At 44.1% G+C, this 15,050-nt stretch overlaps 1 protein-coding gene across 1 annotated transcript in view; it reads right to left on the bottom strand.

The window, feature by feature from the left end:
• Positions 1-1,104: 1,104 nt before the first annotated feature.
• Positions 1,105-15,050, bottom strand: part of AKIRIN1 (akirin 1) — a 30,375-nt gene continuing 16,429 nt past the window's right edge. Inside the window, exons 4-5 of the mRNA XM_040337192.1 lie at positions 10,074-10,145; positions 1,105-2,189 (exon numbers count right to left, since the gene is read on the bottom strand). Coding sequence (XP_040193126.1) covers positions 2,179-2,189; positions 10,074-10,145 — 83 coding nt within the window. The 3' untranslated portion in view covers positions 1,105-2,178. The remainder of the gene's footprint in view (positions 2,190-10,073; positions 10,146-15,050) is intronic.

Here is a 15,050-nt window from a genome sequence, read left to right as displayed (position 1 = left end):
AAATTTGCCACACAGACATGAAAACCCAGCATTTACGCAGGAAGAAGCAGGGGGTGGCAAATGCATGTAAAACAGCAAGATTATCATGGTACACTTCAAAAATCAGTGTGCATGAAATAACCCTTTCACAAAAAATATACATTTTCTGGTCTGGAAATGAGCAACCTGGTAATGGTGAAGTTCTAAATAGGGTTGCACCGATACCAGCATTAGTGCCAATATTAAGCATTTGCATGAGTATCAGTACTCGTGCAAATGCTCCAATACCCAAAACAGATACCTTCTGGCTCAGTTCTTTCATCTGCCAGCAGGGTTTCCCCATGTACAGCTGAAATGTAAAGGAAAAAAAGAGGACCGCAATTATCGGTTGCCAAGGATGCAGCGGCCCCCGCTTCTTAACAACCGATGACATTTCAGCCATCAGTGAAATTCCCCTCCACACCACCTCCATTTTACCTCCTGCCCCATCTCCTCCCCCACCGCTCACACCACATCAGTCATCAGCCCTCCTGACCCGGGACAGCCCTGCAAACTCAGAGTGGGGGGGGGGGGTGTTATGGCACTCCAAAGTTCAGTGTGCCAATGAGCTAATCCCCCTGCTGGACAGCCATTTAAAAACAAAAACTTCTCCAAGTCCTGGGGACAGAAAGTGGACTATTTTACCCATTTTCAGGTTTGGGCAGGTTAATCCACAACAGCGCTCCACATAATTACATTGAAGGCCGGCCTCTTCTATATATCGGTACACTGGTCCTCCTACCTCTGCCCCTCACAGAGTTCCCCCTAGCCCCATTTGCCCAGCACCAGATTTATTGGCAGTGTTCAGCTTGTCCCAGGCTCCCAGCTCCAGCTGCATCCCAACCATCCCAGCTCTTAACCCCTATCCCACACTCAACTACCCTGTCCTCACATACACCCTGCCTACACTGCCCTTAACAATCTCCCTCCACCTCCCAAACCACTCCTTTACCTACTCTTCCTATGCAATAGGTATTGGTATCGGCAAGTACTTTAAAACAATGTATCGGTACTGGGTTTAGATTAAAAAAAAAATAAAAAATAAATGGTATAGGTGCATCTGCAGTTCTAAAACAAACCCAATAAATTTAATCACAGGCATTTTACCACTACTTTTCTATTGGTTCACAGCATAAAAGGTTTACTTTACTAACACACAATGTGTAATTCGGTGATAAACATATCTGTCGATCAGAATTGCTCATAAAGAGACTCTCACCCCAGGTAATTTTATTTCAACCATTTCAAAATGACATTAGAGGCACAATATTATATAAAGGCTATGTGTTTTCATTCAAACCCTCGCCACCCAAAGAGCTAGGAATTGCATGTACAGTCTGACAAACACTCGGACCAATTTATAAAAACTAGAGCCAAAAGAGAAACAGGGCTGCTGCTTAGAGCAACCAGTTAGAATTTGGGTTTCATTCCCCAAACTGAAGTGAGAGAAAACCAAAACATTAAAGTGGTAGAAACAAGCAGCAGCTCCAGTTCCCATAAAATCAGTCTGCCTATACATTATTTATCATGCGAAAAGAAAAAACAAAAAGAAAAAAAACCTTCTTTTGAACACTCCAACTTCTGGTAGATATTTTTGTACAAACTCAATAAAACAATGCTTTTCTGTAGCAAACAAAAACATATGCAAGTTGAAAAAAAAAGTTGCATTTTAGAATTAGTCTCAGAAGGGTGCAGTTATGTATACATCAGGTTACAATCACTATTCACTACGTACACCACAGTTACAGTCTGTATGGTCCTTTATTTGTATATCCTTTTTGAGGCTCCTCCCAATATAGGGGAAAAAACTCAACATAATTGTAGTGCATCAAACAAGGCAAAAATAATCCAAAACTAAAAACTCCAAGCATGTCCTTGTATCGGAAGCCTCAGACATAGGGACACTAATGGAGATTCCTGAAGCCAAAAAAAATAAAAAAAATGTCAAATAAAACCTGTTGGATTACAGTCGGTTTTCTTGAGAGGAGCAGTCCTTGAACAAAGTCTGTGCAGTGAAAAAAAATAAAGTGTGAAGGCAGCCAGCAATGACGTTAAAATTCTCTGGATGACACGATGTGAAGAAAAACTGATATTAATAACATGGCACCTCACAGGTGGCAAGAATGTAGAGCAGCCGTAAACCCAAAGTGGAAACTCAATTCAAGACACGTCTGTTAAAAAAAAAAAAAAAGAAAAGTAGAGAGTTTAATACAGTATAACAATTGGAAAATTATATATATATATTATATATATATATATATATATATAATTAGTGTAAGCGACCCAATTCTGATGTCTGCCTCTACCCCCCCCCCCATTTTACTGAGAAAACGTGCACACACCTGGTTTACTCCACCAAGATTGCTTGGTGTCACACAGCCCCCGATTGACAATTGACAGTGATCAGTGTTCCCGACTAGCAGGAACACAAGATCACAGTGTTCATGGCTGATTGTAAACAAGGCAGACCGCTGTTCTATATCTCTGGGAACAATTTCCGTGTTCTGGCAGACATCGCATCCGCCGAACCAACTGAATGACCATTGCACAGAACAATGTAGTTACGTAGTTTTACGCATCCGTGCCACCTTGCTGCAGTACAACTGCGACATGTGGTCAGCAAGTGGTTAAATAGCACAGTGCTTGTGCCGTTTAATCTGCCCCTCTCTAAACTGTAAAAAAAAGAGATTTTTAATACAGCTTACCTGTAAAATCTTTTTCTTGGAGTACATCACGGGACACAGAGCGGCATTCATTACTATATGGGTTATATGGAGTACCTTCAGGTGTAGACACTGGCAATCTCAAACAGGAAATGCCCCTCCCTATATAACCCCCTCCCATAGGAGGAGTACCTCAGTTTTGTAGCAAGCAGTATGCCTCCCAAAATGGTCCTCAAAAAAGAGGGGTGGGAGCTCTGTGTCCCGTGATGTACTCCAAGAAAAAGATTTTACAGGTAAGCTGTATTAAAAATCTCTTTTTCTTTATCGTACATCACGGGACACAGAGCGGCATTCATTACTATATGGGATGTCCCAAAGCAATGCTTACAATGAGGGGAGGGAGAACATCTCCAAGACAAAAGGATTTAATTTAGAGATATACTCAAATCATAATAAATCCAACTTAGTTGAGAAAAATAAAATTTTTAAATTTAACTCGAACAAGAGGAGCCCCCGGAATCCGAGGGTCTCAAACTGCAGCCTGCAGCACTGCCTGCCCGAAGGCAGTATCAGTATTCCTTCTTACGTCCAACTTGTAGAATTTTGTAAACGTGTGGACAGAAGACCAGGTTGCCGCCTTGCAAACTTGAGCCATAGAGATCTGGTGGTGTGCTGCCCAGGAGGCGCCCATGGCTCTAGTAGAATGAGCCTTTAATGATACTGGAGGAGGCAACCCTTTCAAGCCGTAGGCCTGAGTGATTAATTGCTTAATCCACCTAGAAATGGTGGACTTTGCAGCTGCCTGCCCCTTCTTGGGCCCATCCGGTAGAATGAACAGCACATCTGTCTTCCGGATCTTCTTTGTAGCTTTAAGATAGGCCTTCATGGCCCTGACAATATCCAAGGTATGCAGCAACCCTTCCTTTCTGGAAGTAGGTTTAGGGAAGAAGGATGGTAATACCAAATCCTGGTTCAAATGAAAACTGGATATGACCTTCGGAAGGAAGGAAGGATGAGGGCGGAGAACGACCCTGTCCTTATGAAAAACAAGATATGGTTCCTTACAGGATAAGGCTGCCAGCTCCGAAACTCTTCTTGCGGAAACTATGGCAACCAAAAATACTAACTTCCTTGTCAGTAGAACCAAAGGAATATCAGCCAACGGCTCAAACGGTTGTTTCTGTAAACTTGACAGAACAAGATTTAAATCCCACGGACAAAGCGGGGATTTAACTGGAGGTCTAATACGTAAGACCCCTTGAAGGAAGGTCTTAACCAGCGAGTGGGTGGCCAGCGGCCGCTGAAACCACACTGACAGAGCAGAAATCTGTCCTTTGATTGTGCTTAATGCCAATCCTTTATCCACTCCTAGCTGGAGAAAACTTAATCTATCGATGGTAAATTTGCGAGAAAGCCATCGCTTGGACTCACACCAGCCTACATAGGCCTTCCAGACCCTGTAATAAATCACCCTAGAGAACGGTTTCCTGGCTCTGATTAGGGTAGAGATTACTTTCTGAGACAGACCTCTACCCCTGAGAATCAGGGATTCAGCTTCCAGGCCGTCAAATTTAGATGCCGTAAGGCAGGGTGGAGGATCGGACCTTGCGATAGCAGGTCTGGCCGTAGAGGAAGAGTCCAAGGGTCTTCCACTACCATCCTTAAGATTAGTGAGTACCATGCCCTTCTGGGCCATGCTGGAGCTACCAGGATGACTGGTATGTGCTCCACCCGGATCCTGCGCAGCAGGCGGGGTAGTAACTGGAGCGGGGGAAACGCATAAAGAAGTTTGAACTGATGCCAAGGGCAAACCAACGCATCGGTTCCGCAGGCCATTGGATCCCTTGAGCGGGACATGAACCTGTCTAGTTTCTTGTTGAGTCTCGATGCCATGATATCCACGTCCGGCACTCCCCATCTTTGGCAGAGTGCTTGAAAGACTAGTGGATGCAGAGACCATTCCCCCGGCCATAGAGTCTGGCGGCTTAAGAAGTCCGCCTGAAAGTTGTCCACTCCTGGAATGAATATTGCCGATATGCAGGGCACATGAGCCTCTGCCCATAGAAGAATCAAGCTCACCTCTCTCTGAGCGGCTTGACTCCTGGTTCCCCCTTGGTGATTTATGTGTGCCACGGCCGTGGCATTGTCTGATTGAATTCTCACCGGGAACCCCTGCAATTTTGACGTCCAAGCCCTGAGGGCTAGTCGAGCAGCTCTGAGCTCCAAGATGTTGATGGGCAACTGCTTCTCTGGCTTTGCCCAAGTACCTTGGCGAGTGCAACCATCCAAAATTGCTCCCCAGCCCGTCAGGCTGGCGTCTGTGGTCACTATCTTCCAAGCCACTGGGCTGAAAGACCTCCCCTTCAGTAGATTCTGAGGGTCTAACCACCAACACAGACTTTGTCGGACTCTTGATGAGAGCGGCAACGGGATATCCAAGGCCTGTGGCCTTCTGCTCCATGCTGACAGGATGGCTGCCTGTAGGATGCGAGTGTGGCTCTGGGCGTATGGTACCGCCTCGAATGTGGCCACCATCTTGCCTAGTAACCTCATACATAGGCGAATAGTCGGTTCTTTCTTGCTTAGAACCAGTAGGATTAATTCCTTGATGGCTTTTACCTTCCTCAGAGGTAGGAACACTCCTTGTTGTTCTGTGTCTAATCTCATGCCGAGATATTCCAACTGCTTTGTGGGCTGGAAAGCTGACTTTTCTCGATTTAGGACCCAGCCGAACCTCTCGAGGTATTGGACCGTGAGGGCCACTGCTCGCTCCAAGCCGGGAGACGAGTGATCTATGACTAGGAGGTCGTCCAGGTATGCTAGGATCGTGACCCCTTGGATCCTTAGTTTGGCTAGGATTGGAGCTAGGACCTTCGTGAACACCCGGGGGGCCGTAGCCAACCCGAAGGGAAGCGCCACGAATTGGAAGTGACGCGAAGCCACCATGAAGCGTAGATATCTTTGATGTGGCTGATAAATTGGAACATGAAGGTAGGCATCCTTTATGTCTATGGACGCCATGAAGTCGTCCTTCTGGAGTGTGGCAGCTGCTGACCGCACGGATTCCATCCGAAATGAGCGGATCTTTAGATATGCATTTACCATCTTTAGGTCCAAAATTGGCCTGACATCTCCATTTGGATGATGAATAGGTTGGAGTAGAAACCCAGCCCCTGTTCCAGGACTGGTACCTCTACTATTACTTCCTGGGAAAGTAGATGATCTAATGCCGATCTTAATGCGGCTCCCTTTTCCGGATCGTTTGGAATCCTCGACTTCTGGAAATGAGGAGGAGGAAACCTTAGGAAATCTAATTTGTAGCCTGTGGCCACGGAAGACCGTACCCACTCGTCGGGAATGCTGGCTTCCCAAATCTCTGAAAAGAGTCGCAGCCTTCCCCCCACCTTCGTGGGTGGGGGCGCCCCTTCATAAGGTTGGCTTGGGGGCTGGTTTTGCTGGTTTGCGAAACCACTGCCTTTTGCCTCTAACAGCCTGTCCTTGTGATCTGCTGTTGAAGCCGAAGTTTGCTTTTGCAGGAGGCCGTCGATACTGCTTGGCATTAGAGGGCCCCTGCCCAGGGGAATACTGTCGTTTAAACGCAGGTCCCTGAACCTTCTTCTTAGTTGGCAAGAGAGTACTCTTGCCGTTTGAAATGGTCTGAATGTATTTATCTAGGTCTTCTCCGAAGAGTCGTCCTCCATGGAAGGGGAACCCTACCAGGAGCTTCTTGCATGGGGGCTCAGCCTCCCAGCTTTTTAACCATAAGAGTCTTCTCATATGGATAAGGGATAACGATAAACGTGACGCTTGCTGGATAGAATCCTTGATTGCGTCTACCGTAAAACATATGGCCTTAGGGACATCCGAAAATTTTTCTGCCTGCTGGGCCGGAATAAGTTTAAGCATCTGCTTAAATTGATCCGATAATGCTTGAGCGACCCCAATCGCAGCCACAGCTGGCTGTACTACTGCCCCTGCAGTAGTGAAGGAGTTCTTAAGTAGTGCTTCCAAGCGCTTATCAACTGGATCCTTGAACACCTGTATGTTTTCTACAGGGCATGTTAACGATCTGTTAACACATGAGATGGCTGCGTCCACTGCAGGAGTAGCCCATCTTTTGGAAAAATTTTCTTCCATAGGATATAGGACAGAGAACCTTTTAGGTGGTAAGAAGATCTTATCTGGCTTGTTCCAATCTTGGAACAAAATTCCCTCTAATAGAGGATGGATCGGAAACACAGCATTGCTTTGAGGCGCCCTCAGTGAGCCCAAAGCTGAAACCGTCGATACCTGGAGATCTGGTACTGGCAAGTTGAATGTCCTATGGACCAAGTCCGACAATCCTTGAATCCACCAGCTCTCCCTCAGGGAGACTGCCCCAGACTCCTCTGTATCCGGGTCTTCGATCCCTGAACCTACTTGGTCCGTGTCCAAGAGGTCGTCCAATTCCCCTGAGGAAAGGACCTCCTCTTCTGAGGGTCCGCGCTCGGGCGACGGAGATCTATTCCGCTTACTGCCCCGCATAGCTGCGGATATCATTTTTCCCATGCTTTTCTGCATCTCTTTTAAAGAGGTGAGTAATACCTCCTCCGTGACCATCTTAGGGTTGGACTGACCCGCGTCAGCTCCAGCCCCAGATCCCGATGGCCCCAAGGCTCCCTGTAGGGAAAACAGCGGCATACCATGGTACAATACCGAGGTACACCTGCTACCTATTGGTATTTGGAACTATAAAAGTTAATTGTCCAAACACCTGTTTGGGGGATAAAAAAATGCTTCCTCTCCCCTAGATGACTTTTTTTTTTTTTTTTTCGTTTTTGTTTCAAATCCAGGAAAGAAAAAACATTCTGTCCCCCTGAGTAGTATTGCAAAGAAAAACTATGAGATGGAAAAGAAACAGCCTATTTCTAGGCTTGACAAAACAGTCCTCTGAAGACTGCAATATCCTTTCTGGCCACTGTGTGTCCTCGGCGCCCCGTGCTGCCGCTCTGGTCTTTCTCCTCAGTTCCAAAGTATTGATGGAACAAACAAGGAAGGGCCGCCCCTTCCTTTAAGCCACTGACCCGCCCTTCCCCCCCAGCAACCTCAAACAGGAAATGCCCCTCCCGACAGGGGGAGGGGGGGGGGGGGATTTTGGGAGGAAGGGACCTCTCTGTTCCAGCAAACTGCAGCCTGCAGCCTGGAACCATGAGGAGGTCAGCGTTTTGCCTGCTTGCAGGCTCTGAGGAGGAAGACTGAATGGAGCATCGCCTGGAGGCCTGCAGGTAAGCAAAGCTCTCTGACACACACATATATTTTTATATAACACAGGCCCCACTCAATGCTTTTCCAACACTACAAGGGAGGTCACATCTTATGGGGAATAATACATAGAGAGCCATCCTATCTTTATGATATGTGACTAGTTTGCCAGATGCAGTGCATAACTTTAGGCATGTCCCCTGTGACCCCCCAGAAAAAAACCTGCTAAGAACCAAGTTCCGCAAGTTTTCCCCTCACTTACCTGCTCCATGCCGCAGGACTTTGCCAAGCAAGAGGCCCAATCTTCCCCCATCTCCGTGGGGATGTCTAGACCTTCAGGCCCTGGGTTCCTATGAAGGATCCACTGTCCTGGGCCCATATAGCACCCTGGCAACAGAAAACTTTAGGTACCCAAAGGTTTCTAAGTTCTGGGCCCAGGGTCCAGCTCTCTAAAAAGAAAAGCATTATGGGCTATACCCCAAGGGTTTGGGGTCCGGTTACTGACCACTTTAGCGCTGAGGCTTTTTTGGACAGAACCGGTAGCTCACCTAATCCCAAGGATGCGGAGGCAAGCTAAACCATGACTAACACCTAAGACACTGGCGTAAAAACTGAGGTACTCCTCCTATGGGAGGGGGTTATATAGGGAGGGGCATTTCCTGTTTGAGATTGCCAGTGTCTACACCTGAAGGTACTCCATATAACCCATATAGTAATGAATGCCGCTCTGTGTCCCGTGATGTACGATAAAGAAAAAAAACTGGCTGATCCTGCCTCTTCCTGTGTTACCCTCTCTGCATTGACCACAACAATCAAGGCTACTGAGCCCCGGCTATAGTGGTCAGTTTACGTCCCATCATCCGCAGCTCTCCTCTCCCCCTCCTCCTTGCCAGCTCGGTGTCTGTCTCTTGCCTTTATTCGACCCTTGGGACACTACTGTGACCCAATGACATTAACAATTGGGCACCATTTCTCCTACTTACAACAATGGGGCACTTTTTCTCCCAATGATGGGATGCTATTCCTCCCCTTAATACCAAGTTTAGCGGTTTATTCCCACCGATGACAGAAAAAAAGTCAGCTGGCCACAACCCACCCACTAAAGCCTGAAGGACAAACTGGCCCTTTGTTGAGAACATCTGGAGACACCCGAGCTATAGGATTTTATACATACCAATCTAAATACACTTATTTTTTTATTATTATTTGTTTTACTGTAGCAGAATTCATTTTGGGCTACATTTTTTGATGACATGATTTTTTTTTTCAAACAAATAAAAAAGGATTTGGGTACAGTACTGCATGACTGTGCAATTACCAGTCATGGCCTGGTCATGAAGGGGTAACATCTTCAGGGAGCTCAAGTGGTTAACAAAAAACTCCAATAAAGCAGGTTTTGGGGTAGAATAAGAAAGCAGTCAATGACAACGTGTTTAAATCAATGCACTTTATCCCCATCTCTTCTTCAATATTCCACAAATCACTGACCTAGGTTCCGGATGAAGTGGTCAATTAGAAATACAGCTGGCAAAATCATAAGTCAGCATTGAAAGCACTTCTATTCTGAACCAAATATATTATGAATCAAAGGGCTCTTGTTAACAACATATTGAGTGGCATTTGTCTTTATAGCAGATTTTCTGGGTTTGCTCAATAGGATTTTTACTTTTTTTCTCCATAAGATATGAAAATGCAAGTTCCAGCTTTGGTTTAAAAGCCATTGTCAAAGCACTTTCTGTAAAGGACAGATCACCATGTTTTTTTTTTTTTGTCAAAGCTTAATTGAACAAGCTGAAGTTTGAAGCTGCACCAGATTTTGCGCTCTCCAGTTTTAGTAAATCAACCCCCAGTGTGCTGTGTTAAATACCCATATTGCGCTTTATCCCAGTGATCTTATCTTCACTATGCAGTCCTACCCACTGCCATACAGACCTTTTGTCGATCCATCTTCAAAGTGTGCATGTGCACAATGGCCTATTCCTATGCATGAGCTGTATTGCGCTAGACACCTGCAATCTAAAAAGCTAGCAGAAATAAATTCTAAAAATAAAATGCTTTGAATAAAAATTGTTCCAAGACCATGAAAAGTTTCATTTTAAACCAATAGGAATAGTGTATTAAAAAAAAAAAAAAAAATTAAGATCAACTTACAACTTGTAGGCCTTGTTCCGTACCGTCGCATAATCTGATCATGTGTGAATTTCACAAAGGATTCATATTGTTCTAGGTAAAGAAGACAGAAGTAAAAGAAAAATTAGACAAAACTACAACCTCAGACACAAGTAGATTTTCTTTCTGCGTTTTAGAATGTTTGGTGGAAAACAATTAAAAGGAGGGAAATGTCCGCAGCCATAAAGTAGTGAGTGGCTAAAATTTAGGTTTCCATAAAAACGTTAACGCCAATGAAATCCATAGATGTATTTGCCACATTTACTGATCCAAAATCCTAAGCAGTGTTGTCAGCCCTACCCACGTTCTGAAGGGCAGCTATCAACTCAGGAGCTTAGACGTTCACTGAATTTCAGGCAGATCAATAGATATTTTTCTGCATAAGCAAGACTTTTGAAGGAATGAAACGTGGGGAATGCGTTCCTGAAATGACCTGCATAGTTGTGTTTTTTTTGCCCAGATATACAACTTTAAGAACACACAAGGACACCTATAAATACTCACTTTAACAGCACAATGTCTGGGGCAGTCATTCTTATTAGTAGCTCGCAAGAACAGGCATACAGTAGAAAGCCTGGACTTGCATGTTTATTCCAGGTCAGTAACAAGCCAAGTAGTTAAGCAAGGGATAAAAGGCCTGAAGCATGCATCATAAGCGGCAGCTTCCATATTTCTGTCCTGATAGCTTTACTGAACCATTCAAAAGTGCCTATTACAATGTACAGGAGAAAGAGTGGCATCTATTAGAAATATACCATGTTAAAAACAATTTTGTTCAAATATGCCATAGAAGCAACCCTCCCTAAAACACAGACATGTGGATAGATAGAGATTATATTTTATATATATATATATATATATATATATATATATATACACATACACATATATATATATATATATGTGTGTATGTATGTGTGTATGTATGTGTGTATGTATGTGTGTATGTATGTGTGTATGTATGTGTGTATGTGTGTATGTATGTGTGTATGTGTGTGTGTATGTATGTATGTGTGTATGTATGTGTGTGTGTGTGTGTGTGTGTGTGTGTGTGTGTGTGTGTGTGTGTGTGTGTGTGTGTGTGTGTGTGTGTGTGTGTGTGTGTGTGTGTGTATGTATGTATGTATATATATATGTGTATGTATGTATGTATATATATATATATATATATATATATATATATATATATATATATATATATATATATATATATATATATATATATATATACACACACACATATACACATACACAATTTTTATTTTTTTGCAGGGTATTAAAAAAAAAAAAAAAAAAAAGTGCATTTATTTTTATTTCTCAGGAGTCTGCAGAGTGTTGCACACATTAATAGTGGATCATGAGTGTACTGCCAGGCTCCTGCAGACACTACAGCTTTTTATGCTCATCAGCGCCCCTCGCAGTCCAATGAGTACTCTGCTGCAGCGGAAGAAAGGACTTGTAGTTCATTCAGTCACAGATTCCTGTAAATGAATAACACGGCTGTGTTAAGGCGGAGCCCCGCACAGCCCTGCCATTTTTAAAATGTGACAGCGGGCTCTTTGAGTGATACTCAGAGACCTTGTCAGACCTCCACGAGTAGCACTAAAAAGGTGGGCAGTTGAGTGCTTTACGGGATATTATTTACTCACGGTTCAGTTTACAGTGTTATGGTTCATTTCCTTGATGCGTTTTTGCTACTAAGGACTGTCTGGCGATATTAATTCTTCCATTCATCGTGGTTAATGTAGGACTATAAAAAACCTGGCAAAATTTCCAGCAATGTATGGGCAGTCTGGTAGTACAAAAGTCGACTGATCGACTTCTGTACAACTAGCCTGTGGGGTTTTTCCCCCCATTGATCAGTACCATTGACACTGATCAGTTTATTTTGATGGTGGGTCTCTCTGCTGTCAAAAAACAATAGCTCAGTGGGAATGATTCCCCCTTCCACACCAAGTGTGTGGAAGGTGGAATCGGGCCATTTTTTTTGGGGGGGGGGGGGGGGCGTGTTCAAACCAGGGGTTGAATGAAAAAAAAAAAAAAAAAAAAGTGAATAGGCTGCCTTAAAGATATGGTTTAGTTTTAAAATGTTTTTGTTTTAACAAGGTATTTAGTCAGGTGTGAAAAAAATGTGATAAAATAAAATACTATAATTTAGGAATGCTTTCAGAAATACAAAGTGTTAGTTTGTTTTTATCAATGAACAAAAATGGAAAGTAAATGAACAGAAGGGAAATCCAAATCAAATACATTTTTTGCTGTGAACACCCTTTGACTTCAAAACAGCATCAATTCAATTCTTCTAGGTACACTTGTACAGAGTTTTTGAGGGACCTTGGTAGGTAGGTAGTTCTAAACATCTTGGGAGAACTATAGATCTTCTGTGGCTGTAGGCTGCCTCAAATCCTCCTCATCCCAGACAGACTTGATGTTGAGATCAGGGCTCTACAGGAGACAAGCAATCACTTCCAGGCCTCCTTGTTCTTTTTTACACTGAAGATAGTTCTTAATGACATTGATACCCAACATGTCAGGCTTCAAAATTGCGTCCGCTCATGGAATGGCAACAAACTTTTACCCTTTAAAATCTCCAGTTACAGAGGAGGTCTAGGGCTAGAAGTATTGCTCTCACTCTACCAAATCGCAGCAATACCTCACATGTGTGGTCTGAACACAGTTTACATATGCGGGAGCTACTCACATATGCATGCGCTTCTGCGCGCAAGCTCGGCGGGACGGGGCGCGCTTTCTGTCTTCTAACTTTTTTAGATGGCTCCTAGATTCCAAGCAAATTTGTCAAACCCTGGATTAATCATACACTTGGCTTTTGTAAAAAATCCCTGTGCAAGTGTTAAAGCGAGAGTTCACTTGAAAAAAATTTAACATTAGATTAAGGCTATTTAAGGGGAGCAGAAACAGGTACGCTTCCGGGTATGATCTTCGGGACTGGGCGTTCCCATTTGATTGACAGCCTTCCGACGGTCGCATACAGCGCGTCACCAGTTGCCGAAAGAAGCCGAACGTCGGTGAGGCTCTATACTGCGCCTGCGCACCGACGTTCGGCTACTTTCGGAAACTCGTGACGCGCTGTATGCGACGGTCGGAAGGCTGTCAATCAAATAGGAACGCCTAGTCCCGCAGCCCATACCCGGAAGTGGCGGAAGAACATCTCGAAAACGGTAAGTACGGCATTGACTAAAAAAAAAAAAATACCCGTTTCTGCTCCCCTTAAATAGCCTCAATCAATGTTAAAAATTTATTTTTTGGGTGAACCTCCACTTTAAGCCTCATACACACGATGGGACTTCCATCCGACTTTTCCGTGGATTTTTGTCCGAAGGGGTGTTGGCCATGAACTTGGTATGCATACAGAAGAACATTTTCAGCCAACATTCACCAAATCAGGTGGGTTTTCAGCTCTTTACTGCCACCCTTTGGTCAAATTCTGCTATTGTTGTCTGATGTTTAGCATTGGTTCTGAGCATGTGTGTTTGTACTTTGGATTCTCCTCCATCGGACATTTGTGTCGGAAAGTTTGAGAGCATGCACAGCGAACATTTGTCGGTGGAAATTCTGACAACAATTGTCCGATGGAGAATACAGACGGTCGGATTGTCCGATAAAACACGTCAGTTGGACCATTGTTGGAAAGTCAGATCGTGTGTATGGGCCTTAAGAGGTAAAAAGGGTAGTCACACCAAATATGGATTCGATTTACATTTTTTCTCTATTCATTCACTCTACAGTTTGTAAATTGATAAAAACAAACAAGTAAAATATATATTTTTGAAAGCATTCCTACTTTACAGCATTTCTTCACACGTGCCTAAATCTTTTAAACAATGCTGTAGTTGTTCCCAGGGCCGCTTGTTTGCCTTACCTTGGACTCACATGTTGTGCTGCAGCTTGTGGTATTATGGCTGATTGATTCCCCTATCTCAATGCATTAATCCACCTACTTTGTCATTATTGACCAGCAGGACAAGCAACTTCTTGTTTCAGGTCACATGCATATCACTTTTATAAACACACACACCTCTGCTAATATGGTAAGCTCTGTAAAAGTATATGGCCAAAGCTTTTCCTCTTGGAGGGGGGGGGGTGTCACAGAAGTGCATTTATTTTGCTCTCTTGTGATCCAGAGTCAGCCAATAGCAGAGCTGCTTCAGGACCCCAACAATATTGTCGGGATACATCCGTATGCCTGCAAGCTCTAAAGGTGAAAAGAGGAGACTGACAGTCGCTGCCCTCCAATCTGAGCAGACCAGAAGCCCACATGCTCGCTCAGTTCTTGTGTGTTAGAGCCAAAGCGGAACAGCTGCAGAATCACATCAAGTGAGTGTGTGCGCGCGTTTCAAATTCCACACTTCCTTTAATTGCTTCCACCCGCACCAACACTAGACGAAGAGACCCAGGGAATGTGGGATATGCATTTCTTCACAGGAAGTGTTGATTCTAAAGCCTCGTACACATGGCCGGATTATCCGCAGACAAAGCATCAGACTTTTGTCCGAAGGGTGTTGGCCAGGAACTTGTCTTGCATACAAAACAGCACACAATTGTCGGCCAACAAACACGAATGTGGTGACCTACTATGTGTTTTTTCAGCTCTTTGGCACCACCCTTTGGGCACCTTCTGCTAATGTGTTTGGTGAGCATTGCTTCCAAGCATGTGTGTTTTTACTTTGGACTTTTGTGCACACGATCGTAAAATCTGACAACAGACCGTTGTCCGCGGAAAATTTTAAAGCCTACCATCCAACAGATTTGTCCGATGCAGCGTACAAACGGTTGGATTTTAGGCCAACAGTCTGTCAACACACAATTCCCGTCAGAAAATCCGATCGTGGGTACGACGCTTTAGATTTTGGACAAAGATAATGCATTAACCTGTGCAGTGCCAAGCTGTAATCCTCGTGTTTTAAACAAAGATACATTTTTGACAAAGAAATGTGACGT

Source organism: Rana temporaria, chromosome 2 (assembly GCF_905171775.1).
Source record: "Rana temporaria chromosome 2, aRanTem1.1, whole genome shotgun sequence".
In the NCBI taxonomy this organism is placed as follows: Eukaryota; Metazoa; Chordata; class Amphibia; order Anura; family Ranidae; genus Rana; species Rana temporaria.
The sequence above is the reverse complement of the archived record's forward strand: the minus strand, read 5'-3'. Positions and strand labels throughout refer to the sequence as shown.